The sequence below is a fragment of the Elephas maximus genome, chromosome 5 (assembly GCF_024166365.1).
Source record: "Elephas maximus indicus isolate mEleMax1 chromosome 5, mEleMax1 primary haplotype, whole genome shotgun sequence".
Taxonomy (NCBI): Eukaryota; Metazoa; Chordata; class Mammalia; order Proboscidea; family Elephantidae; genus Elephas; species Elephas maximus.
The window spans coordinates 161,813,619-161,840,303 of record NC_064823.1 but is presented as its reverse complement, the minus strand read 5'-3'; the positions used below and the strand labels follow the sequence as shown (position 1 = coordinate 161,840,303).

At 43.8% G+C, this 26,685-nt stretch overlaps 1 protein-coding gene across 13 annotated transcripts in view; it reads right to left on the bottom strand.

The window, feature by feature from the left end:
• Positions 1-26,685, bottom strand: part of ADD1 (adducin 1) — a 103,740-nt gene that overhangs the window by 39,066 nt on the left and 37,989 nt on the right. For all 13 annotated transcript variants that reach the window (XM_049886624.1, XM_049886619.1, XM_049886626.1 and 10 more), the window contains exons 2-3: positions 6,649-6,863; positions 4,401-4,563 (exon numbers count right to left, since the gene is read on the bottom strand). In XM_049886624.1, the coding sequence (XP_049742581.1) occupies positions 4,401-4,563; positions 6,649-6,843 (358 nt within the window). In that variant the 5' untranslated portion in view covers positions 6,844-6,863. The remainder of the gene's footprint in view (positions 1-4,400; positions 4,564-6,648; positions 6,864-26,685) is intronic.

Below are 26,685 nucleotides of genomic sequence, written 5' to 3'. Positions count from 1 at the left end.
AAGCAGCAGGAGGCCAAGGGCCATCTGACAGACCTGACTAAGAAGGACCAAGAACTCACTGGAAAGCTCAGAGGGCCAATGTGAAAACAGCAGCTGAGCTCAAGGGGAGTTCTGCACACTGTGTTGCCGTGTGCCATAGAGTCTATTTCAATACACAGCAACCCTATAGGACAGAGTAGAACTGCCCCATGGGTTTCCTAGGCTATCCTCTTTACAGGAGCAGATCTCCAGGTCTTTCCTCCCATGGAGCTGCTGGGCGGGTTTGAACCACCAACGTTTCCAGTCAGCAGCTCAGCACTTAACCATCTGCACCAGCAGGACTCCTCTGCACAATTTAACCCCTGCATAACCCACAAACTAAGGATATCCAAAACTCTTCCAGGATAAAGTCCCACACTGAGAAACTTGTGAAAATTAGAATCTAAATTCAGCAGCACAGTACTACAGAGAAAAGGGAAGAAAAGATCCAGATAACAGCAGGGGAGGGAACAGAGTCAGATCTCATTAAATAAGCTGCCAATCTGTTTACATGTCACAAAAACAGCTGGCTGCAAAGCCATGGCATTAGAAAAGCTTTTCTGACCAGCCTCCTTCAGGAAAACTAATTTTATACTAACATGAGCAGGAAAATATCATTATCAAATGCCATGCAAAATTTATTATAAGAAAAAACGAGCAGAATAACATCACTACAGATAATAAAAGCACACCAGAACAACACAACCAGAAAACAGACGAGAACAATAACCTATTATTTCAAAACAGGGTAAAGACATTAAGAAAACAAAAGAAGATATGAATAAAAATGAAATCAAACTAGAAAAATTCAGACATTAGGTGTTACAACATAGAAGCAACTAGAAATAAAAAAAAATAATTTAAAACATAAATAAAACTAGAAGTTGCATAAGAGTAAATAAACGCAAGAGAAACAGAGGGAGGACCCCTGGTGGTGCAGTGGTTAAGAGCTCGGCTGCTAACCAAAAGGCTGGCTGTTCGAATCCACCAGCCACTCCTTGGAAACCCTATGGGGCAGTTCTAGTTCTACTCTATCAAAAAAGGGTCACTATGAATCAGAATCGACCTGATGGCCACGGGACTGGATCCATGCAAAAGGCCTAGAAAGAGCCACCCAGTGACAATGAGCACCCCTAGCAGCCAGAACGAACTTTCATTTCCCACAAAAAGAAATCAAGGTTTCTTAGAGAAGTGGCCGATTCCAGATCTGGGGCAGGAAACGTACAAGGTGAGGCTGGACCATCTCGTCGCAGCAGACAGCAAGGAAGCTGTCAAAGCCTGTGAGCTCACAAGGACTCGGGTCAACCTGAAGCGGCTCCTGAGGCCAAAGACCAGACAAATCTGAGCATCGAAAAGGTGAATAACTTCAATGATTTAAACTCATTAAATATGATTAAATCCATGAATTCAAAATGATACTACGAAAATAATCTATTTGGTCGCCTCTGGGGGATAACAGAAAACCAACCTATTATTCTGAAAACTATAAAGGAGAAAAAACCAGCCGTGGTGGAGTCGATCCCGACGCACGGCAAACCTAGGAGCGTCGGGGGACGTGCGCTCTGCAGGGTTTTCAGTAGCTGGCTTCTTTGGGAGCAGCCTGTCAGGCCCTTCTTCCAGGGCACCTCTGGATGGACCCAAACTGCCAACCTCTTGGTTCGCAGCTGAGCAGCTACCCATCTGTGCTACACAGGGACTCCACAAGGGAGGAGAATCAAGCATTTGCCCTGCCTCTCCTGAAGAGCCAAAGGGAAGTTCCTCCTCGCAGCAATATTCCAGCTAACGGATACGGAAGGGACGATGGGATTAAAAGGTCCCCGTCTTGGAGCCCTGAGTAAACGAAGTGCTGTCATTAGCTGCTGTAGGGCCCGCTCCGACTCCTGGCAACCCTACACATGACAGAACAAAACGCTGCCCGGTCCTGTGCCATCTTCACAACTGCTGGTATGTCTGAGTCCATAGGCAGTAGGGTTTGAGTCCATAACTCCTATCCTCCACAAATAAATCACTAGGCTTTTCTTACTAGTCTGTCTCCCAGTCTGGAAGCTCTGCTGAACCTGTCCACCACGGGTGAGCCTGCTAGTACGTCAAATACCAGCGGCATAGCTTCTAGCATCCTAGGAACATGCAGGCCACCACAGTGTGACACACTGACAGACGAGTGGTGGTGGCAAATCAACGGACCTAGGCACTGGGCATCAATGGCTGCTAAAACAAAGAGGAACAGCCAGATGAACGTACCTCCTGATAGAAAACACAGCACCAACTACGACGCGGCAGATCTTGTCAGAAAACTGAATCTAAATTCGATCAAGCTCTTAGATTCAACTACCAAGTTACTGGGAACACAGGAGACTAAGAGGCATGCTCACTGTACCAGGGAGACGGAAACAGCAGTGTTCAAACCGTGGGAACAAACGTTTTTAAATAGAGAGGGAGAGAGAAATGCCAATTAAAAAAGACTTAAGAGATATTTAGAAAACACACAAAAACTAAACCACAATATTTAGGGATGGAAGTTTGGGTGATAAAACTAAAAAGAAAAGCAAAGGGGTGACTACCATGTAATCAGGATGGCCGCTCCTTTCAATAGGGTGAGAGGAGGATTAGGGCAAGTGACTAATAAACCTTTATTCCTTGAGCTGGGTGGTGGTTATAAAGGCATTGTAAATATGACCTGAGGGCAGTGTCTGACTCCTCTCACTTCACAAGGGGGAAAGAGAACCAAGATCAACAGCCCAAGGCTGATTCCTATGAGGTGGAGGCCAAACATGTGTCCTCTCTCTGCCATTGTTACCAACTCTGACTGGCACCCACCATCCCTCCCACAGCACTCTCTACTTCTCCGCTAGGTTCAACAATTCACGGCAATGTCCACACAGAGCTCACAGACCATACTCACGATTATAGGGTGTACTGGGGAAGTAACAGGTTACAATTCAGGCTCAGGAACACTCAGGATACTGTTCTTCCATCAGGACAGCCTCTTCCCAGCCACGCTCACTGGCATGCTTCTCCCTGGCACCACCCCCCGCCCCGGCCTCTGCCCAGAAGCACTCAGCTTTCTCTCTCCGTGGGCTGGGAAGCCCACCACGCCATCTCCTGCTGCTGGGTCTCTGCTGCTGGGTCTCTGCCACAGCTTCTCACGGTCTTCAACCCCAGCAGGATGGCAAAATTGACCAATCCCCTTGGTAGGCCACCATTACCCTACTGCACAGTCCTGCCCAATCACTTGGGTATGAGTTACAAAACCATGGATGGCTAGAAAAGTCACACAAAAGTGATCTAATCGCACTGCAGATGTTTACCTTACAATTACTCATAAGCTGTACACATCATTTGTTCTATGTCATTTTCTGTATGTTATATTTTACAACAACGGTTAAAAATTTGTTCTTAAATTTTTACTTTTAAGAAACAAACTGCTAGGTACAATTAAAGCTAATTAGGTTTCTTTCTTGTCTTCTCTTTTTTTTGGTGTGGCATTATGGAAATGATGATTCCCTTTTCTCTGAAGAGACAACAATATGCAAGTCAAATGCATTATTCTTCCATTATTTAACTCATATCAAAGGCCCCTGAAATTCATTAGGAACCCACATGAAAACTGCACTGGCTGCCATTTGATTCCAGGATGGAGGTTAAGCCAGTAAATTAAATGTAGTGATTCTTCACACTCTCTCGTCATTAATGGAGTATCACCGCTGTTGAATGGCAGGCAGCTTCTAAGACAACTATGGAACTGATTAACATAAAAGCCAGGTCATCTAATAGGCACCAATGCCTTGCGTGGTCAACAAGAAGCCAACTATCCACACGGAACCATCAGACGCTGATGCGGGGCATAACACCCAGCAGGCCAGGTCAGCTGACACTCAGGTTACCCTGGGCTCCACCTTGTCACGACGCTTACAAACAGCTCTGGCAAAGCTCCACTTTTGCACAGCTCACCATTCTTTGCTCACATTCATCCATCTAACATTTTTTCTCTGCCTTTCTTTGGGAATTTCTGTTTCTCATTAGTTTGCAAGCAGCAATGAAGAATGGTGGGTAAGAAATGTTGGTCTGGCTAAAATTAGTTCATGCAAAACTAATGTGCTGTTCTGTAAGCATTATTTCTGTGTACTTTGTTTTAGTTCATAAGGGGTCTGAGAAGTCACATAAAAATCTCTCACCGGCCTGGGAATAACAGAGTCATGCTAGCTCATCAAAAAGGATTTTCTTAGGTGTGCAGTCTCCCTTTTACTATGACTAAAACATGTATTTCAAAATACTCAGTTCTATGTATTCCATAGTTGCATGGCCACTTTACATATAGAAAGCTTAAGAAAATTTTACCTGGAAAATCACAAGCATATATAAAAATGTAAGGGACCACTCACTCATGTTTAAGGCAGCCATCCCTCCTTGCGGAGCTGCTGGGTAGACGTTTGGGACATTGGTGGTCATAAAATCCGCAATCTGCTGTAAGGCCAAGAGGCCCGTGGGGTTCTTCCCCTTCTTAAATTGCTCCTGTATCATCGATTCCAATTCTTCACAGAAAGCCTAATAAAAGGACAAATTAAAACTGTGAGATATTATTTCTTTTTGTTCCTTGGACAACTATCACATAGACCAATTTTTTGTTTGTCTGAATCCAGTGCTAAAAAGGGAAATCGATACTCTTATAGTTGGCTACTGACAGCATAAACTGGTACATTCTTTTCTGGAAAGTAATTTCACAGTATAAAAGCTTAAAACTCTGAAGAGGAATTCTATCCCTAGAAATATATTCTAAGGAAAGAATGAATGTTGTGCTCAAAGAATCATTTATAAAGATGTTCTTGCCAGCATTACTAAGAAAAGGGAAAGACAGGTAACAGGCTACATTTCGAAAAATAAAGGACTGATTAAATACACTGAAACCACCTTATAATTAAGCATGGAGCGCAGAAAAAAATTAGACGACATAAAACGGCTCTCGCTATACTGAGTAAAAAAGGTTACAAAGCAATATAGTCAGTTTTGTAAGTACATACCTAAACAAAGGACTAAAAGCACATCAAAACGTTAATTGCATTTTCTAAAACAACAAATTTTTTTTAAACTACTTTTTAAGTCACAAAAGAAACCCTAAGAGATTGATCCTTTATCAAATAATCCAAAACTAAGCAAAAACGTCACTATGATGGTGATTTTAACATAAAGTCACTATTGTAACCGTTGTACAAAGACAGCGCTGCATGACCTGACGATGCGACCTAGAAGACAGCCACGTGTGGTATTACTGTGGTTCACAGCGCTGATCATGGCACCAGGTCAAATCAAACAGCCAGGTACTGTGAAAGCCTGCTATGTGCCTGGCACCATGCTAGGTATTTTGTAGGAAATGAATTTTTAAGTGGTTCCAATATATAAAGCCCTCTGGAAAAGTAATAAGAGAAAAAAAAGGAGAAATAAACACCTGTGGTGTAGTGGTTAAGAGCTACAGCTGCTAAGCAAAAGGTCAGCAGTTAGAATCCACCAGGCGCTCTTTGGAACCTATGGGCCAGTTCTACTCGATCTTACAGGGTCGCTATGAGTCGGAATCGACTCGACAGCAATGGGTTTTTGGTTTTCAAAAGGAGCCCTGGTAGCACGGTGGTTAAGTGCTTGGCTGCTAACGGTAAGGTCAGCAGTTCAAACCCACCAGTGGCTCCAAGGGTGAAAGAGCTGGTGATCTTCTCCTGCCAAGATTATAGCCTTGGAAACCCTACCGGGCACTTGAACTCTGTCCTAAAGGGTTGCTTGCTATAAGTAGGAATCAACTCCATGGCAATGGATTTTTGGGTGGTACAACGGTTAAGTGCTTAGCTGCTAATCAAAAGATTGGCGACTCTAACCCACCCAGGGGCTCTGCGGAAGAAAAAGACCTGGAGATCTGCTCCCATAAAGACTACAGCCTAGAAATGCCTGTGGGACAGTTCTACTCTGTTGCATGGGGTCACTATGAGTGGAAAATTAACAACAGTAGCCTCCTTTATGACTGCTCCACAGAGTCTTCTTGGCTGTAATCTTAACAGGTCACACATAAAGTTGCTATGAGTCGGAACTGACTAGACAGAAACAGGATTTTATTTTATTATTATTATTTTTAATTTTAACAGAGCAGGTTCCCAGACCTTTCTTTTGTGGCACTACTGGGTGGGCTGAACTGCCAACCTTTAGGTCAGTAGTTGAGCGCAAACATTCACGCCACCTATGGAAAACTCCACGGAGCAGTTCTACCTGTAGGACATGGGGGTGCCATGAGTCAGAATCAACCTGATGGCAGGGGACTTGGTTTCATTTTTTTGTCCTTTATGATAGAGTCCCTCTTGGCGGCTGAAAGGCTGCTGATTCAAATCCACCCAGAGGTATCCTGGAAAAAAAAGCCTGGTGATCTACTTACTTCTGAAAAATTAGCCATTGAAAAGCCTATGGAGCACAGCTGTGCTCGGACACACATGGGATTGCCATGAGTTGGAATCGCCTTGGCAGTAACTGGCCTGCCATGTATAAGGCCCTGATTTCCTGTGTTAAGATAAGGTGATTAGGCCACAACAGAACGTATGAACTGAAGTATCAGAGGAAGAAGAGGACTCTCGACAGAGAAGCAGCTTCTGCTCTTACTGGGCTCTGCAGGATCATGGACACCCGCTTCTTCTGCTCCATCATATTGAAGTCCTGGCGAAGGTCTGGGGCCATGTTCCTCTCTCGCAAGTATTCTGGATTATTCTCATCCACCCTGTCAAAGTATCTCTCCTTGTGAGGGGCTGTGGTTGGCGGTGGTGAGGTCACCACGGCAGCTCGAGTATCACCATTCATTGCACAATCCTTCTAGGCTCCTACAGAATCAAAACAAAAGAACTGATTGTTTTTGGAGTCAATGTCCAGCCGTGTTTCATAAAACGAGCACGTCAGCCCGATAAACACACTCTTCAGTGTGAGGGCACTCCGGCTCACTCAGAGTGGCAGCCATGACGTGGGAGGCTTCTTTGTGGCCTCACAGGCACGAGGCTGACCAGTCGGCTCCCAAGCTCCCAGTAGCCAATGCTTTTTTTGTCCTGATCATTGTTCTTCAAGGAACAGAAGGAGAACAATCTAACAAAGCTATCATGTCCTCTGACAAATCTAAAAAGGGCCAGATATCAAACTCTGGACCACGGGACAGTTTCAAGTCCTGGTACTGCCCCACACAGGCAGGATCTGTTTATAGCAGAAGAGCTCATTTCTGGAGAAATACAATTTCCAGTATTTTTCTCAAAAAGTACTGGTAGTGGTTCTGCAAGGGATTCCCTCAACAGAGCAACAGCAAAGAAGCTGCCTGTACCTCTGTATTCGTCCGAATGGGAAACACTCCTCATCTGCATCAGCTTTCTGGGTCAAGAGCCACAGCAGGTAGAAAACGTCAGCACGCCCCAGTTTGTGAGTAACTTACAAAGATGCCAAGATGACTCCAATTTACAAGTCTGCTAATATGGCTAAGTACTTTACCTTCTTTTTAATCCCAGTCTTCTATGTGAAATGTTAAAACACACTAAATTAAATTCACCTTTAACTACTAAGTCACTAAGCAGCACATTTACAGATCATATTAACAGTTCGATTTCTATTCTGCTTCTATGAACCACTGAAGGAGAGCTTTAAGGATACACATGCGGTATTTACTGGGCATCTATTATGTTCAGTCACTGTGCTGGCACTAGAAGTACAAAGACGCATGGAGGAAGGCCGCGGTGTCGATCTGGGAGGCAGCAGCATACAGATGGTAGCTAACGCCACGAGAGGAGGGGAAACTGCATACGCAATATAAATTGGAAGAATTTAAACGGAGAAGAAAGTGCACAACCAACACCTAGAACAGTCGCCAGCACATACTGAGGGTGTAGCTAAAAATATTTTGAAGGAAAGAATAAAGCGACAAGCTGAGAAACAGTCTCTGAAGCCACAGGCAGCTCGTTCTCACGGACAGTGCGTGTCCCTAAAGCTCACGAAGAGAGCAAACGAGGCAGGGATTCCAAAGAGCTCATTAAGCAGCAACTGAACAGTAATTGGTGCTCCTTCTCCAAACGGATCGTGTATCCAAGTGTAAAGGAAAACACTATTAAACTCCTAGGCCACAGGGAGTCAACCTTTGGGACTCTGCGTGAAGCAAAGTCTTCCTGCTTATATGATAGCGAAAGGACACACAACAGAAGAGAAACTGAACTTCATTGATATCAAAGAGTTTTATTCCTCAAAGGATAGCATCAAGCAAGTGGAAGGGCAAGCCACAGAATGGGAGAAAATATGCGCAAAACGTGTATCTGAGAAGAGACTCACGCTCAGGATATGCAAGGAGCTCTTACAACTCAATTATAAGAAAAATAATTTAAAAGCCCTGAAAACCACCAAGTGGTCTCAGCGGATGCCATGTAGAGCAGAAAAACTGCCCAGTTGAGCCTTGCCTAAATTCTTGATCCACAGTATCCAGAACTATTATAAAATCATTATTTTAAGCTATGAAGTTGTGAGGTGCATTGTTATGCTGCCCCCCCAAAAAAAGTCAATAATGAGGACAATGATAGCAGCTAGAATTGTACGCCAGACATTGTTCTTTATTTGTATTTGATCCCCTCATCTGACTTATTTTTGATATACTATCATTTTCCTCATTTTATAGATGAGGAAACTTAGGTTACTCAGCTAGGAAATAACAGAGCTGGGATTCAAACCCAGGCAGTGTGGCACCAAAGCTTTTGTCCTCAACCTCTGAGCCCTGTTTGTTCGTGACGATGACGATGACGACGACAATGGTGGTGATGGGAGAATTCATCAAATACAGGGGAACAATATCTCTATGGGGATAGAAAGGGATGGAACCAAGGGCACAGGTGGAGAGACTGGCCTTGAACAAGAAGACCACAACACTGAATACGGGCTGGTACTGCTAGCTTTCCAATAGTCTAACAACCGACTGTCAGCTGTTCAAGGTGCGTATGAGTCACCTGGGATCCTGGTAAGGTACAAATTCAGGAGGTCTGTGGGGAGAGCCTGAGATTCTACATGTTTCTTAAGTTGCCAGGTGATATCACGGCCACTGGTCCCTTGGACCACACCTTGAACAGCAGGTTTGGTTTTTTTTTACTTTTTATTCTGTTGAAATACAAATAACAAAACATTTGTCAGTTCAACCATCTCTGCATGTGCAATCTTCCAAATTATTGCATCACTGCTGACAGAAATTCAGCGCCCCCTAAGCAATGACTCCCCCTTTCCTCCTCCCTTCCACCCCTGGTAACCACTAATAAACTCTACTCTCTATGTATTTGCCTATCCTGGACATTTCATGTAAGTGCAGTCACACAGTATTTGTCTTGTTGTGTCTGACTTTTTTTACTCAGCACAGTGTTTTCAAGACCCATCCGTGTCATAGCATGTACCTAAATTTCATTTTTCTTTATGGTTGAATAATATTTCATTGTATGGATGTACCACATTTTGTTTACCCATCCATTTGTTGATGGACATTTAGGCCATTTCCACTTTCTGGCTATTGTGAATAGTGATGCAATGATATTGGTGTACGAAAGTTTCTCATTTTGATGGAGTCTGTCTTTTGTTGCTCATGCTTTTCGGGTCCTATCTAAGAATCCACTGTCGAAAACTAGGTTCTGAATCATGACTCATATGCTTTGTTCTAAGGGTTACATCTAGTTATTTCATCTATTTTGAGTTACCCTTCACATACGGCGTGAGATATGGGTCGAACCTCATTCCTCCGCATGTACAGATCCACCTGTTCTGGCACCGTTTATTGAAGAGACTACTCTTTCCCCACTGGATGGAGTTAGCACCTTTATTAAAAATTGACTGGCCACAGATGTATGGGTTTATGTCTGGACTCTCAACTCTATCCCATTGGTCTGTGTGTCTATCATTGTATGAGTACCAGACTGTTTTGACTACTGTAGCTTTATAGTATGCTTTAAAATCAGGAAGTATGAGTCCTACTTTGTTCTTTTTCAAGATTGTTTTTGCTTGTTTAGAGCCTCTTGCAACTCCATATACATTTGAGGACTGATTTTCTCATTTCTGCAAAGAATGCTGTTGAAATTTTGATAAGGATCGTGTTGAATCCATAGATCGCTTTGGGCAGTACTCACATCTTTCTGCACAATGTAAGTGTTCCAATCCATGAACATGGAATGTCTTCCCATTTATTTAGATTTTCTTTAATTTCTTTAGCAACGTTTTATAGTTTTCAGCATACAAGTCTTTTGCCTCCCTGGCTAAATTTATTCCTAGGTATTTTATTCGTTTAGATGCTATTGTAAATGGAATTGTTTTCTTAATTTCCTTTTCAGGTTGCTCATTGCTGGTGTATAGAAACCTAACTAATTTTTGTGTGTCAGCCTGGTTCCCCACAACTTTGCTGAACTGAAGGTTTTAAAGAATAGTTTGTTTATGCAAAAAATAGTTTTATGGTGGTACCAACAGTCAAAGACTCATTTGAAGAACAGATTTTTTCTTTTACAAAAAAAAAAAAGATCAATTTGAATACTGCTCTTCTGAAACCTAAATATACGCTGGAAATAAAAGCATGCTTAAAGTGGATGCTCCAAGAACTTACAGACAAAGCATGAACACAACCGGGGACTAAACGTCAACATACAGAATAAATGAACCAATGATCTAAGTGCAGTCTTTAAAACCTACTCCTCTCTAAATGTACCCTTTAAATTATTTAGTCTAATCTGCTTATTTCAATCTAGTTTGATCCAAAAGGATGACCCAAAGAACATAATAACGATTGTACGATAACATTTCTTCATTAGATGTAGACAAAGTTGAACATTCTTCGCCAGTAATAAGAATGTTCCACTCCAGCGTTTCTTTAAAAAAAAAAAAAGGACAAAAGGATATCCAGCATATCCCAAATTTAAGTCATTTTCATCAGTAAATAAGGACATGGGGTTACATTTCAGAGGCAACCGTAGATGCCTCCTGGTTCCCAGAGCAGACTGAAAGGGAAGACTCTCCATAAAACCAACATGTTGGAGATAGGGCAGTGCTTGCTTTCCTTTTACTACAAGTCGCCGTGGGAAGGGCGTAAGATGAAGATCACAGGCTAGCTATCCACTCCACTCCTTCAATAAGGAAGTCCAGAAACGTAATCAAAGTATACATCTTCTGAGCCTAATAATCAAGATTTAGCATAATTCCACTTACAAGTTTAAACTTGAACTTGGTCTTTATCAATTATGGCTTCAGGTTTCATTAACTTGGTGTTTAAGAGTTTTATGAGTGTGTTTAAGACAGTGAGCTCCTCTAAGAAGATCTCCGCAAAGAAGCACAATTACTACTTAATCCAAATTTGAAAGAAAGAAAGAAAGAAAAAATACAGATTAAAAAAAAATTTCTGGCAACATTTTTAGAATAACCTATAGGAATAATCTCAATGTCCAACAATAACCAAACGGTTGTAACAGAAATCTTAGAATCTTTACAATATTATAAAACAGTGACTTTTTATATAATACACATATTATATTAAGTTAAAAAAACAAAATTTCCTATTCTATTATATAATGTAATCAATATTATGTATATAATTACACATGGACAAGATGATATAATGGCAAACAAATTTTATTAAAGTTGACTAAGTTGACTGAAGAAAGTATGGATGAATATTTCTCTTTATCTCAGTAATATTTTAAAAAACAAAACAAAAACTTACACATCCAAGTGAAAGCAAAGGTCAGGATGAGCCATGACAAACAAGTTTGGCCTGCCCCATGGGGCATCGCAAATTCACCCATGACATCACTCTAATCTCTATAGCTCACCCCTGGACCCCACAATAGCGCATTTGGTTTCTCTGGGTCCAGTCTCCTAACAACCCCCACACCCACCCATTCTCTACAACTCAGCCAGAGAGAGGGTTTTAAATGTAAGTCAGGTCCATGTCCCTCACTCCTCTACTTAAAACATGATGACTAGCACCCAAAACTATTGCTCTGAGATCATCTTTAGACCTTAAACCTCAAATGAAAACTTTCCCCCAGAAGTCTGCTTTGAATCAAACAACAGCTTGTCTGCCTTGAGCACTGAGCCCTTGCAACGATCTGAAAAAAAAAAAACCACTGAGCAGATTCCGACTCACAGCGACCCTATAGGGCAGAGTAAAACTGCCCCATAGGGTTTCCAAAGAGCGGCTGGTGGATTCCAACTGCCAACTGCCAACTGCCAGCCCAGCTCTTAACCACTGGGATCAAGCTGACAACAGCAACTCGAAAGGTTAGGTGAGAAGTTTAGGGGGCAGTGAGTTTACGTTAACAATGGTAGGAAAGTTGGAAGAGAACAGAGGGAACGGTTACACAACTTATACAATGTAAACAATGTCACTGAATTGTACCTGCAGAATTTGTTGAGATGGTGTGTCCTTTGCTGTGTATATTTTCACCAAAAAATTAATTAAAAAAAAAAGGCAGCCTTTCCCGGACAGAGCTGGAGAAAAATGCCGAACAAAATTTTAACTCACAAAGAAAAAAGAGCAGACTTATTGGCCTGACAGACTGGAGAAACCCCGAGCGGATGGCCCCAGGACACCCTTTCAGCTCAGTAATGAAGTCACTCCTAGGGTTCACCCTTCAGCCAGAGATTAGACAGGACCATAAAACAAAATGAGACTAAAGGAGCACACCAGCCCAGGGGCAAGGACTGGAAGGCAGGAGGGGACAGGAAAGCTGGTAACAGCAAACCCAAGGCAGAGAAGGGAGAGTGCTGACACGTCGTGGGGTTTTGGCAGCCAGTGTCACAAAGCAATATGTGTACTAATGGTTTGATGAAAAGCCAGTTTGTTCTGTACAACTTCATGTAAAGTACAAAAATAACTACATGCATATTAAGAAAAAAAAGGCAGCCCCAATGTGGGTGATCACCTGAAGAATATTGAATTAGCAGATGTTGTGTTTCTACGTTTTTACAACAATAAGAAAAAATAAAATAAATTTAAAAACCTGATGGCTCATATGTGGACATTACTTGAATCCTGATTCAAACAAAGTGCAAAAAAAATTTTAAATGACATTTGAGACAATTAGAAATTTGAACATTAACTGGATTTTGATGGTATTAAGGAATTACTGTTAAAATTTTTAGATGTGATAATAGCGCTGAGTTATGTTACATACATGCAGAAATATTTACGGATGGAACAATATGATGGCCGCAATTTTCCTCAGAATTACATGGGGAGGAGGTGTGGGTGTGCCCGTGAGCTGGTAACTGCTGAGGCTGGATGAAGGGCAAGGCAGGCAGGGTTCATTACCCTCTTCGGTTTCGTGCCGGTCTGAAATGCCCCACAATTCCTGCTGCTCTTAGAACAGACCACCACCAGGTCTGATGTAAGCTGGGCTCTGCCTGCCTTCGGATGAACGTATTTCAGCTATGTTCCTTCAGACTGATACTACTGCCATCAGGATGGAAGGATACTTTAAAATTAATATCCCTTTTCTAATGTTCCAGAAGACACCACTCTGCCTAGTATGTTATGGGTTGACCTGCAAATAACAAAGGGTGTCCTGGAATAGGCTTTCTCAGCAAAGGTATTCGAGCTCGAGGATGACCCGTCCTCACTAATGTGTAACTAAACCTCAGGTCTGAAACCAGACCAAAAATGCCCCTCCAAAATACCTACTAAGCTAATTCTAAAGCTTTTGAACAGGTTCAGTTATTTCTGGGCATGTCCCTCCGAGTAGAGACGGTTTTGCTATGGTGAGGTGCTCCAAGTGTTCATTCGATTCACCTGAGTCCCTCGAGCCAGAACACTCAAAGGAAAGGCTCAAACAAGGAAGCAGGTAGCCATGGAAGAAATCCCTGGGTAGAGCACCTGCTGGAAGACCCAGGGCTCTCTCAGGGTTTCTAAACGTTCTTAAAGACATTGCTCAGAAACCACACTGACTGCCAACTAATAACGAATTATTGTTCCACGGAAACAGTCAGGTGGCATAGATGTGGTGGCCCATGTGATAATCAAAATGGTGGCCTCCGCTGGCGTCCTTGGCCACCTGACGCCCAGCTCCAGACAGCCTTTAAAATTTTCAATAGCAGAACAAAAGAGGTAACCTCTGTGATATTTTCCTTTACTTCTATTAACTCTTTATGCTTCATGTATTTTCACTAGAGCTACTTTTCACGTATGTGCAGGGTGCCAGAGATAAGAAGATACGAAATGAATAAGAGATGGGAGACAAACGTACTAAGACACCCTTGGTGCTATGACACAAATCTACTTACAGGTCAGCAGGGGACCGTGTCCGATTGTGGGAGGCAGAAGGGCAGAGAGGGCTGTCAGGAGAGCTTCAGAGAAGAGGTGCTTTCAGAACTAAGCAGGTATTCACCTGGTGGCTCGGGGAAGGCGGCAGTCGAATGGTGAATGAACACCTACTGCGCTTGAAAACAGAGCACGGGCCACAGCACAGAAGGAACGGCACAGTGAGCGGAAAGCTTTCCTTTCAACTTACACTTAGCACCTGGCAGCCAGGAGGTGCTCAAAGAAGCTCCTGACGACCTAACTCAACGACCGCAGTCTCTCTTTTCCAATCCTTTCAGCTCCTACTCATCCTGAAGACCCAACACACATACTTCCCACTCTGTGACGCTTTCCACAAGCCCCTGGGCCTGGCGCTAGGCCTCTGTGTTCCCACCTCTTCTACAGCTGTTTCCAAGCAGGACCAAACTGTACATGCTCACTCCATCACCAGTTGGTAGGCCCAGGAAGAAGAGTAACAATCAATTTCTAGTTTGCTTGTATAATCCAGCTCTGGGGCCCAACAGAGACTGTCCTTGAAGCAGGGGATCCCCTGCCAGGGCAGCCTAACTCCTCTGGGAGGACGGCTCCAGGAGGTTTGGATCAGGCGTGAAACCACATCATCAGGACACACTCAGTGAAATGGGAGGTGGGGACTTCACTGGAAAGATTTTGGACAGACCTGGAGGAGCCACGCGGATGGCTAAGCCCCGTGAGGGTGTGACCCAGACAAATGGCTGAGAGTGCAGTGCTGTGCAGGCAGTCTGTACCCTGCCCAGCACCCAGGCTCGGCGCCAGAAGAGACAGAGCCCCAGCCAGAAATGCATTATAAACTCTCAGAAACCTAAGGTCCTAGAAGGGGTATGGGGCCAATCAATCAAATGAGAGAAGGGGAACCTGAATATCTACTGGCAGGAGGGAACCCAACATCAGAACCCCCCTCCCAAATAAAACAGAACAGAACCACAGTAAGTTATAGCCAGTACCGTTTCCATCACTACCCTAGCTACCCACCACCCTCAAGGAGAAACACCTACCTTATCCTGAGGGCTCCCCTTCACGGCTTCAGGGGACTGAGCGTGCCCCACTTGGGACATGAGAGCTCAGGAAAAGCCTTTAATTATTCTGATCGGATCATTTCTATTCCTGTACCACAGGATGTTCTCTTGCGAGGAAACTGCTCAAAAGTTCCCTTTAAAATCACCAAGCTACCCATCGTTGACTGCCCACACTATGCCGAGCACCAGCTTAAAGCTCATTTTTACACGTACTACCTCAATTTTTTTTTCTGCAAATAAGAAAACTGAGGCACAGAGCAGTTAAGCAGCCAGTGGTAGGGTTGCTGGGGTCTGAACGCAGGCTGTCTGCCTTGAGTCCCTCCCACACCTACCCTGCACGCCGCCTCTCACCATCGAGGCTCAGCACAGCTCAAGTGAGAAAGAAAGCAAACGTAAGTCGAAGCAACGCTCCGCAGCCCTGCCTCCCACACTGATGCTCATTCTCACCGGTAACTGATTATCAGGGTGGGTCTTCTTGCCCCCCATTTTACATTAAAGTAACAGGCTCCCAGCCTAAATCTTCCACATTTTATTAAGTTTTTGCATACAGTTATATAGCAGTTGCTGTTTTTAATTACAGTATTTAATATGGTACCTCATGGAGTCCCTGGGTGGCGTAACGGTTAAGTGCTCAGCTACTAACTGAAAGGTTGGCGCTTTGCATCTACCCAAAAAGCAGCTCGAAAGCAAAGCCTGCCGATCTGAAAGGTCACAGCCATTGAAAACCTCATGGCGCACAATTCTAATCTGAAACACATGGGGTCGCCATGAATTGGAATCAACTCGACGCAACTGGTTTATTTTTGTATAGCACCCTGTGTGTAGCCACCACCCATCTGTCCGTGGAGGCTCGCATGTTGCTGTGATGCTGAACAGGTCCTAGACTAAGGCAGACTAGGAAAAAAGACCTGGTGACCTACTTCCAAAAATCATCTGGTAAAAACCCTATGGATCACAATGGTCCGATCCCACTGTACATGGGGTCACCATCACTCAGGGACCGACTTGAGAGCCGCGAACAGCAACAACATGGGAACATTATAAGAGAGATTCAAGTTACTTGCTTAAGGCAACGGAGCCTTAAGGAGACGCATGAGCTGGAAATCAGGACTGTGAATTGGAGGCTGTGCTCTTATTGCCTCTCATTAAACTGTCTTCTTGCTGATGCCAAGATTTTCCGGGCCAGGGGTCGCTGGTCAGACCTACTCAGGCCACTGTATAACTTCAACATGCCTCAGTCTCCTCATATGTAAAAAAAAAAAAAAAAGGATCTCCCCAACCTGGGATCAAACGAGACAATGTCGCTGAGAGCCCACCGGAAATGACAGAACAGCACAGAGGCATAAACAGCAACTCTCCTGCTCCCAGAACCCATGCCTCATTTACTCCAAGCTTGGTCCAGGAGAGTGCGATGGGAAAATGTGGTGGGTCTGGAAGAGTGACCAGTGTGCGAGGGTGATACGGCCGTGCCAAAGGCCACCGTGGTGCACGCACAGATGGCTTAACTCTGCCAACCCCACGCGACTTCTCCAGTTTCCAACCAAGAAGCAGATTCTGAGCTTTACTTCCTGAGGCCGCACAATAAAGAAATGGCAGAGCAGAGTCAACTTGAACCCAGGGCCACTGGCTCCAAACGCCTGGCTCATCTGCGGGAGCACAGCAAGTGGAAGCTTGAACCCTGGGAAGCACAGGCGGGCATCCTGGGCCCCTCTGCCCGCTCAGCTGGGTCTCCCCACCGCTCAGCACATAACAGGTGCTCCGCAGTAACTGTTAAATAAATGGATGGCAAAGAGATTCAAAACTATGCTGCACTCCAGATTCTCCCAAAACCTGCTCTGTGACAGTCTATTTAAGGGGACAGCCAGTGCCTTTGCGTGACACGCGAGAAGCTATCTATCGGTGCACTCTCGACAAGTGTTTTCAAAAAGTTCCACAAGCCAGACTGCAATTAAGGCTTCAGGAGAGAGATCCGGGAGAAGTAATTTCATAGATGCTGCCTCACAGATTCAGCAAATAACTGACACAAGACAAAGGATGTTTCCAGCACAGTTATTACACTGACTCACATATTCTAAGTCAGTTCCACACAAAAATACACGAAACTCGACTTTATCCTCTGAGACAGTGTCAACTCTATTCCTATTTTTGCTCTTTTGTAATACTGTTACTATGCTTAATTTACTATAATAATTATTTTTATTTTTAACTATATTTTTTCTTAAGTCTTTCAAAATTTACCGTTTACTGAAACAAAACTTTTCCTAAATTCCCTTCCATCATGGCAGCGCACTAAGGGAGAGTTTGAGCGGACCTGGATTTGTTTTTCCTGAGTGGAGGCTAGATGGGGAGATGTCAGGGCTGGAGGTCTGGAAGATTAAACCAGGGGCCACGGAAGCGAACAGGCAGTTTTCCCAGAATTCAGTGGTCAGCAACTGAACATTCCTATTTGTAAAGGAACTGGTTCCTGTGGGAGACAAATGACAAAAGGAAGCTTCGAAGATACTGTTCAGCCAGGGCTAACAAACTGAGCGTACTAAAAATACAGTACATGTATTCTGTGCACGCAAAGGCTGGACACAAGCTACTTGATTAACTACGGAACTTCTAAAGATGGTGCCAGGTTTTCCCTTTCAGAGCCAGGCAGGAAGCATGTAAAATCACAAGAACAAGCCGAGTTAAGACTCTGCCAAAGGTATGCTCTCTGGGAAACAATTACGCCAGCTGATGGGGACTTAAAACTCTAAGCTATCAAGTATTCAGGAGTACACAAATTCTTAGGTGGAATGTTTTTCACAAAAACCTCTGAGGCCCAGTGCCTCAGTTTACACGAGTGTCAGTTCGTTCTCTAGCCGTGTTCATCTCTCTCACCCAATCTCAAAGCAGCATCAGCTGAGCCATCCCTTCCTTCAGGAAACACAGGCCTCCTTGGGCTTTCCCGGCACCACGGGTTCTGGTTTCCATCCTCCCTGACCACTCCTGTGAGTCTCCCTGCTGTGGCCCTCCTCTACTAACCTCCAAGTACGGGGTGCCCAGGACTCTGAGCTGCTCTCTCTTCCCTATCTAGACTCTCCTGTGGGATGGCGCCCAGCCCCATGCCTTTAAATACCATTTCTGCCAGAGGTTCTCAGCCCTGGCTATACATGACAGCGACCTGGAGAGATTTACCAAACAAGACTGGAGCCCAACCCAGACCAAGCGAATCAGTAGCTATGGAAGGGGAGCCTGTGGGTCTGCATTTTTAAAGCACCCCAGGTGATTCAAACTTACACTCAGAGCTGAGAACTCTGATCTGGATACCAGCTCTGGTGGTGCAGTGGTTAAGAGCTCAGCTGTGGGTCAAAAGGTTGGCAGTTCAAAACCTACCAGCTGCTCCTTGGAAACCCTACGGGGCAGTTCTACTCTGTCCTATAGGGTCGCTAGGAGTTGGAATCGACTTGATGGCCACAGGTTTTTTTTTGGATCTAGATAAACTAATGGATTTCAAATTTTTACTTCCACACCTAAACTCTCGCCAGGTCCAAACCTGTAGGCCCAAATGCCAGCGAACGTCTGAATGTTTAAAAGCCACTCAAAGTTCATCCATCCAAAACTGAACTCTTAATTTTCCCCTCTGACATCCTGACCCCTGCTTCTACTCTTCACATTCCATAAAAACTTAATCACGTCACGCCTCTGCTTAATTCCCACCAGTGGCTGCCCACAACCCCTAGAATCAAATCGGAAATTGTGCCCACAGCCTGCAGTGCCCGCTCCTCCTCGCTCCCTGGGCCCCACAACACCAGCCTCCTTTCTGCCCTCAAACACACTCAGCACCTTCCTGCCTCAGAGCCTTTGTGCCTACCGGCCTCTCTGCCTGGAACCACCTCATCTCACAGAACTTCCAGGGGCCCACTCTTTATCAGGCAGGTTTCGGGTCAAATTTCACCTCCAAATTTTGAAATTAGCGTCTGTGACCACCCTATCTAAAGTAGCCCCCATTCCCTGCTCTCTCAAATCGCCCTGGGTTTTGAGTTTTTGTTTTTTCTTTCCCTTCAAAGCACTTATCGCCACTGTCAGAGCACAGACTCCCAAGCCACACTGCTTGAGTTCAAATTCGAGCTCAGCCACTACTGGGCTCGGTAACTTTGGGAAAATTATTAACTTCTCCAGGCTCGGTTTCCACATCTGAAATATGAGGATAGCCAACAGTACTTACCTTATAAAGTTCACGCACGTAAAATACTTAGAAAAAGGTGTCTGATCTACTTAAAAACCATCTGTATGAGATCAAAGTGTCAACAATTACTCAGAAGCAAAGATGAGAAGACACAGGGGCAGGGAAACTAGAGCTGTAGAAATGGAACAACCAGAACACAATTACAGAGAACGCTGACACATGGTGATAAATGTCACTAATGTCACTGAACAATTAGTGTGGGAATTGTCAAATGGGAACCTAACGTGCTGTGTAAATTTTCACCAAAAAATCAATAAAAAAAAAAATTTTTTTTAAAGGTGCCTGGCACAGAGGGCACGCTCAAATGTTAGCTATTAGTGTCACTGACAAAAATTTAACATCTGTTGTCCCTATGAGAATGCCATCCCCAAGGGGGCAGGAGCTCGGCTGTCTCCTACACTGCTGTGTTCACAGGGCAAATACGTAACAGACCCTGGAGAAATACGTATTAAAAGAGGATAATTCACCTCCAGGTCTGATATTCTGGGCCGGCAATGGTAGTCTAACTCTAATCTCCACAGACATTCAATTTTAGGAGAAACACCTAAGAAAAGCCATTGCTTTGCTTCATTCTATCCCAACTGACGTATGACTGAACAGGCCCTAGGGACGCACAGCACACTAAACGGACTCCAAACCTCAGCTCACCGCATGCAAGAAAATTCCAGACTGCGAATGGACGATCTGTAAATCAAACTGGGTTTTGTGCCTCTGAATTACCTCGGTTTCATGTTTCTAAGAATTACGTCAATTCCCAAAGTTGATACACAAAGCAAAAGTAGCGAGATCTGCCTAGAGCTTGTTTGACCCAGAGACTCAAGCAAGTACAACTGCCAAAAGAAAAAAAACAACAAACCTATTGCCATCGAGTCAATTCCAACTCACAGCAACCCTATAGGGCAGGGTAGAACTGCCCCATAGGGTTTCCAAGTGGATTCGAACTGCCAACCTTTTGGTTAGCAGTTGAGCTCTTAACCACTGTGCACCCAAAAAAAACCCATTGCATCGAGTCGATTCCGACTCATAGCAACCCTATAGGACAGGGTAGAACTGCCCAATAGAGTTTCCCCAGGGACAGGGAAATAAAAGTAAGAAACTAAAAAAGTAGGAAAAGGAGAATCCTAGACCTCACAGAAGCAGCAATTAAGAGTGTGTTGTACTACAATGAGGTCCACCTAGATTGCAGGGCTACCCAGCTGTGTACGTCAGGAGGCAGAGGTTAAACAGATACACACGCATGAATGCTCTACGGAGATGTCAGAAGGAAGAACAAACCCACTCTGCAACCTAGGAGGGACTGCCCCACAGCACTATCCTAAAAGATAAGAACGCTTCCCTGAAAAAAATACTTATCAATACCAGGGGAATAGAATAATTATGAAACCATAAGACGGTAAACTATTCAGTTATAAAATTGTTAACGTGACTAATATGTAGAACACGGCCTGTGATTTACGTTGTTAAAACCGCACACACGAATTGTACTGCAGCCATGTAACGAGGTCAGCACACAACAGAGTTGCAGAGGCCAACATCTGCGAGGCAGAGGCCAACATCTGCGAGGCAGAGGCCAACATCTGCGAGGCAGTGGCTTCTGCCAACCCCTCCCTCCCTCTGCAGCCCCTCGTATTGCTTTGCTGAAACAAGAACAGGCCGTTTTCTTGGTTGTTTCTGGATGGTCCCACAGCTGTTTTCCACCTGTAATCTGGATGAAGTCAGTCTCCCGTGGGAGGTCTGTAGACAGTAAAAAAGTACGTGAGCGAGTTGTAGGACCCTCAGGTCCTGTGGATGCTGAAAGGCAGTGCCATGCAATGGCAAGGACACTTAACAACGGGTCCCTGGGCCAGCTCCCAATCTCTACCTCAGTTCTTCTCATCGATAGGAGGGGGATGCTAGTATGTCTTACAAGACTGTAGAGGACTGGACATGATAAGCTCTATCGGATGTCTGCTGTTCTTATGGTGCGAGCAGCAAGTTCTGTGAGTTGCGCACTCACCGGCCAGCGGAATCATGACAGGGGTACCTTCAACTCCCTCCCTTTGTTCATGGAAGGCTCTCCTTCTTGACAAGTCAGCTCTAGGCTCAGACAGAGGAAACTCCCTGAAGTTGCTGGGTAGACAGGGGCCATTTCTTTCTTTCTTTCTTTTTTTCCCCCCGGATTTTTTTCCTTTTATTATTGTACTTTGGATGAAGGTTTACAGAACTAGCTTCTCAATAAACTGTTAGTACACATGTTGTTTTGTGGCACTAGTTACCAACTCCAATCACCAGCTTTCCTGTCCCCTCCTGCCTTCTTTGCCCCTGGGTTGGTGCACCCCTTTAGTCTTGTTTTGTTTTATGGGCCTGTCCAATCCTTGGCTGAAGGGTGAACCTCAGGAGTGACTTCATTATTGAAGTAAAAGGGTGTCCGGAGGCCATACTCTCAGGGTTTCTCCAGTCTCTGGAGGCCCACAAGTCTGGCCTTTTTTTGACAGTTAGAATTTTGTTCTATATTTTTCTCTAGCTCTGTCCGGAACCCTTTATTGTGATCCCTGTCAGAGCAGTCAGTGGTGGTAGACAGGCACCATATAGCTGTGCTGGACTCAGTCTGGTGGAGACTGTGGTAGTTGTGGTCCGTCAGTCCTTTGGACTAATCTTTCCCTTGTGTCTTTAGTTTTCTTCATTCTTCCTCGCTCCTGAAGGGGTGAGACCAGTGGAGTATCTCAGGTGGCCCACTCACAAGCGTTTAAGACTCCAGACGCTACTCACCAAAGTAGAATGCGTAACGTTTTCTTTATAAACTATGTTATGCCAGTTAAGCCAGATGTTCCTTAGATCATGGTCACCACAGCGACAGGGTATATTTCAATATGGATATTAAACAGAAAGCTCTAGTTAACTAAATATTCTGATTAATAATAAAACTACCAGTTTTAAAGCTCTTGGAATGTAATAAAATACATACCTAACCCTGGTGGCACAATGGTTAATGGTTAAGCACTTGGCTGCTAACCAAAAGGTCGGTGGTTCGAACCCACTAGTAACTGCAGGAGAAAAGACCTGGTCATCTGCTCCCATAAAGATTTAAGCCTAGGAAACCCTATGGGGCAGTTCTACTCCATCCTATAGGGTCACTATGAGTCGGAATGAACTGAACAGCACACAACAACAAGGAATATTAAACAAATTAACTTTTGATGGTTAAAATTATTTTACTCACCTAAATTAATGCCAATCAACCTCACAAATAAAAATCCCATTTTTTCCAAAAAGTACTAATCTTTTTGGGATTAAGGAAAACCCTACTAATTTTTGTACTCCTTTTTTTACTACTGTTAAGAGCTCAGCTGCTAATCAAAAGGTCGGCAATTCCCATCAACCAGCCACTCCTTGAAAACCCAATCGGGCTGCTATGAGTCAGAATCAACTCAACAACAATCGGTTTGGTTTTTGGGGTTTTTTTTTTGGGGGGGGGGTTAAAAATAAAAACAAAATGCTAGCCACAAGAAGATCCACATATGAATATCATTACCATTGCGGTCCAGTCTATTCCGACTCACAGTAACCCTACAGGACAGAGTAGAACTGCCCCATAGAGTTTCCAAGGAGCACCTGGTGGATTCAAACTGCTGACCTTTTGGTTAGCAGCCACAGCACTTAACCATTACGCCACCAGGGTTTCCACGCATAAATGCTTTAAATATGAGAGTACAGATGAAACTTTTAGAAGTAAAATCTTCTCAATCGAGGGGGAAAACAACTTGGAGGACAGCAGGAAAGATTCACATTCCTCAAATCACTGAGAGCTGATTTCACCCAGACACAGTAAGGGGCAATTATGCAATTGGAAAGTGGGAGGAACTCTGCAAGAGGACCAGGTGAAACAGGAAGTAGTGTGTGCTTAGAAGAGACCCTCTACTTCAAAGGAGAAGAGATGACGCTTCCCTTCCACGCTACCATGTGCTACTGAGCTAAGCAATACCAGCAAATTTAACCTGACCTTCACCCAGTTCTGAAATGACCAAACAGCTGATTCTTTTCTTTACTGTCTTCCTAGGAAAATCTTGCAGCCTGTCTTGACCTTCTTAGAGTTATACAAGATAGAAACAATCTATTGAGTCAAGTTTTCAGCACCAGTCCTCAAAAGAATAAGAACTCTGGTTAACTAAGTGGCAATTTACACAACATACTTTAAAACGATTTCCATACAACAGTTCAAAAAATGCCCTCTCAAATAATAACACTGCAAATAAACTAACCACCCAAAAAGTGTGACCCCAACAGCAGCAGATCCTTTTGACAATCCTGGCCTTCTTGCTTTCTTCAAGTATGACGTTCCTGATGTCATCCCACAACTCGTGTGGTCTTCCATCATTAGTGCTCAACGCATCAAACCTGTTCTTGAGATGATCTCCAATTACAGGTGGGATATACTCAAGGTCGTATTTTGGCCCTCATGGACTTGTTTTAATTTTCTTCAGCTTCACCTTGAACTTTCCTATGAGCAACTGATGGTCTGTTCTGTAGTCGGCCCCTGCCCTTGTTCTGACTGATGATATTGAGCTTCTCCACCATTTCTTTCTACAGATATAGTTGATTTGATTCCTGTGTGTATTCCATCTGGTTAGGTCCACATGTACAGTCACCATTCATGTTACTGGAAAAAGGTATTTGATAAAAAGTAGTAGAACTATTAGACTTTTCCCTAATCTGACTTTCCCGGCCTATTATCTTCTGTAATTTTATTTTTCAATGAGCAAATATTTTAACATTTTCTATATTTAGATTTGTTAAATCTCTTCCATTCTAATTTATTTTTATTTTAAAGGGAAAGTTACCCTTCCTTCCTAGGCACATGTCTAATAAAATGTTCCAAGACGTTTCAAGGCAGTCTCTGATAAACCTTTTTGTTTTTCTCCACAGTGTTGTTACAATTTTAAACATGCCTCTTTCATCCTCCTGGAATTTATTTGATGAATAATATATGATATTGACAGAGGGTGATGTTTAAGGTTGTATGTCAACTTGGTTGTGCCATGACTGTCAGTGGTTTGGCGGTCGTATGATTTTGTGATCACTTCCATGATGAGATTTGATATAATGTGATCAACCCCATGATAGGATCTGCTGTGAGCAGTCAATCAGCTGAAAGGGAGTTTCCTTGGGGGTGTGGTCTGCATTAAATGTAAGTGGACTTTCTGGCAACACTCGTGGGCTTTTGCTCGCTCTGGATCCTGCAGCTGGCTCCTGTTCATCTGACCTCCAGCTCCTGGAACTTTAGCTAGCTAGCAGCTTACCTGAGGTCTTGCCTGCTGATCTTGCAATCTGTGGATCTTTGCAGCCTCTGAGCAAGAGCCCTGCTGATCTTCGGTTCGCCAGCCCTTGCAGCTTCGTGAATCAGGAGAAACCTCTATCCTCACCCGTGGACTTGAGATGTTCCAACATCTACAACCACATGAGCTGTTTCCTTGATATAAATCTCTCTCTACATTTACACACTTTACTGGTTTTGCTTCTCTAGAGAACCTAGCCTAAGACACAGAGCAAACCAGGTTTTCCAAGTTGTCTTTCAGTTATATCAATGCTAATAATCTTTCCTCAAAGACTCTCCACCGTAGACAGCTGATCCATGTTTCTATTTCTGTAACAGTGATAGCCAAGGCAGTCAGGAGCTCCTTACCTGCTCCTCCTGTCCATTACCAAACAAAACCTTAGGTGACGGCGCGGGCTGTGGCTCAGCTGGGAGCTGCTCAAACCAAGCAGAACCTGCCCCCTCCCGTCCGCTGTCCCCAAAGCACCGGATATGATTCAAGCCAGCCAAACCCAGTTTACCAGCCTGCACGCCAAAGAAAAACCTGCAATTTGTCTTACTGCGCCTACAAGCCATGATAACCTGTGTAGTCCATGATGTTTGTACGTACTTCCTTGTGAGAGACAGTATAAAAGGTTCTGCCTCCCTTTGCTCAGGGAGCTTGATTTGAGGTCTACACCTCCGTGCTCCTTGCCTGCGCACTTGGAATAAATACTCTCCCCCTCCTCATCTCAGTGTGTCTTTGTTGACAAGAAGCTACATCGAGCAGAACCTGCACTGGGGTAACACCTGCAGCGCCCTTTACTGCTTCATAACCTACAACTGTCTGACCTTGAAAAGTTTATTATCTTTTGTGCCTCCGTTTCCTCATTTGTAATAAAATACATTAAGTCATATGTCCCAAGGTTGTTGAGACAATTAGAAATAATCAATGTAAAATATCTAGTACAATGTCTGGCCAACAGTGGACCCCAAATAAAATAGTAAATATTTTAATTATTCTAGCATCTAATGGGAACTCAAAAGCAATGGGCTAAAAAAATTAATTCAAAAATTCAAAAACAGTTTAACCAATTAAAAGTTAAAATATATTTTAATTAAAAGTATATTCCATTATAAACTCATCTGACTTTAGTGTTTAATTTTTTAAGTAAAATTGCTACATTCAATCTGTATTAACACATTTAGCACCCATTATTTAGTGAGATATCACTTTAGCTCAATCTCTAAGTCAATACTGTAGGGAAGAGAACTGAAACTGACTTGGGTGTGGTTTTGAAAACAACTCTGGGTGAGGCAATGAAAGATAAGCCAACCATCTGTTTAACTGAACAAATTGAAGTGAACTTCAATGTATCCTATTCTGTTTATATTTCCAAACTCGGAGTGGTAACACTGGTACAGAAGATAATTTGGCTTTGGTCCTCATAAAAATTCCATTAGTCTCTCAATGCTAGCTGATTTATAAATGTGCTTTGCTCATATCTAGAGTTCAGACATTACTAGCGACATGCCTAAGTTGATCCCACTTCAGCCACTTGCTTGCTGTGTAATCTTGCGCACATCTCTTCATCTCTCTCTGCCTGTTTATATGTAAAATGGGGGTATCACTGTCTACACTTCCTTGGTTTAAGATTACACGAGTAAAATTTGTGTCACATGTTTAGTACTGTGGCTGGCACCTAGTAAATATTCAACAAATGGCAGCTATGCTGCTAACCAAAAGGTTAGCAGTTCAAATCCACCAGCTACTTCTTGGAAACCCTACAGGGCAGTTTTACTCTGTCCTAGAGGGTAGGCGTGAGTC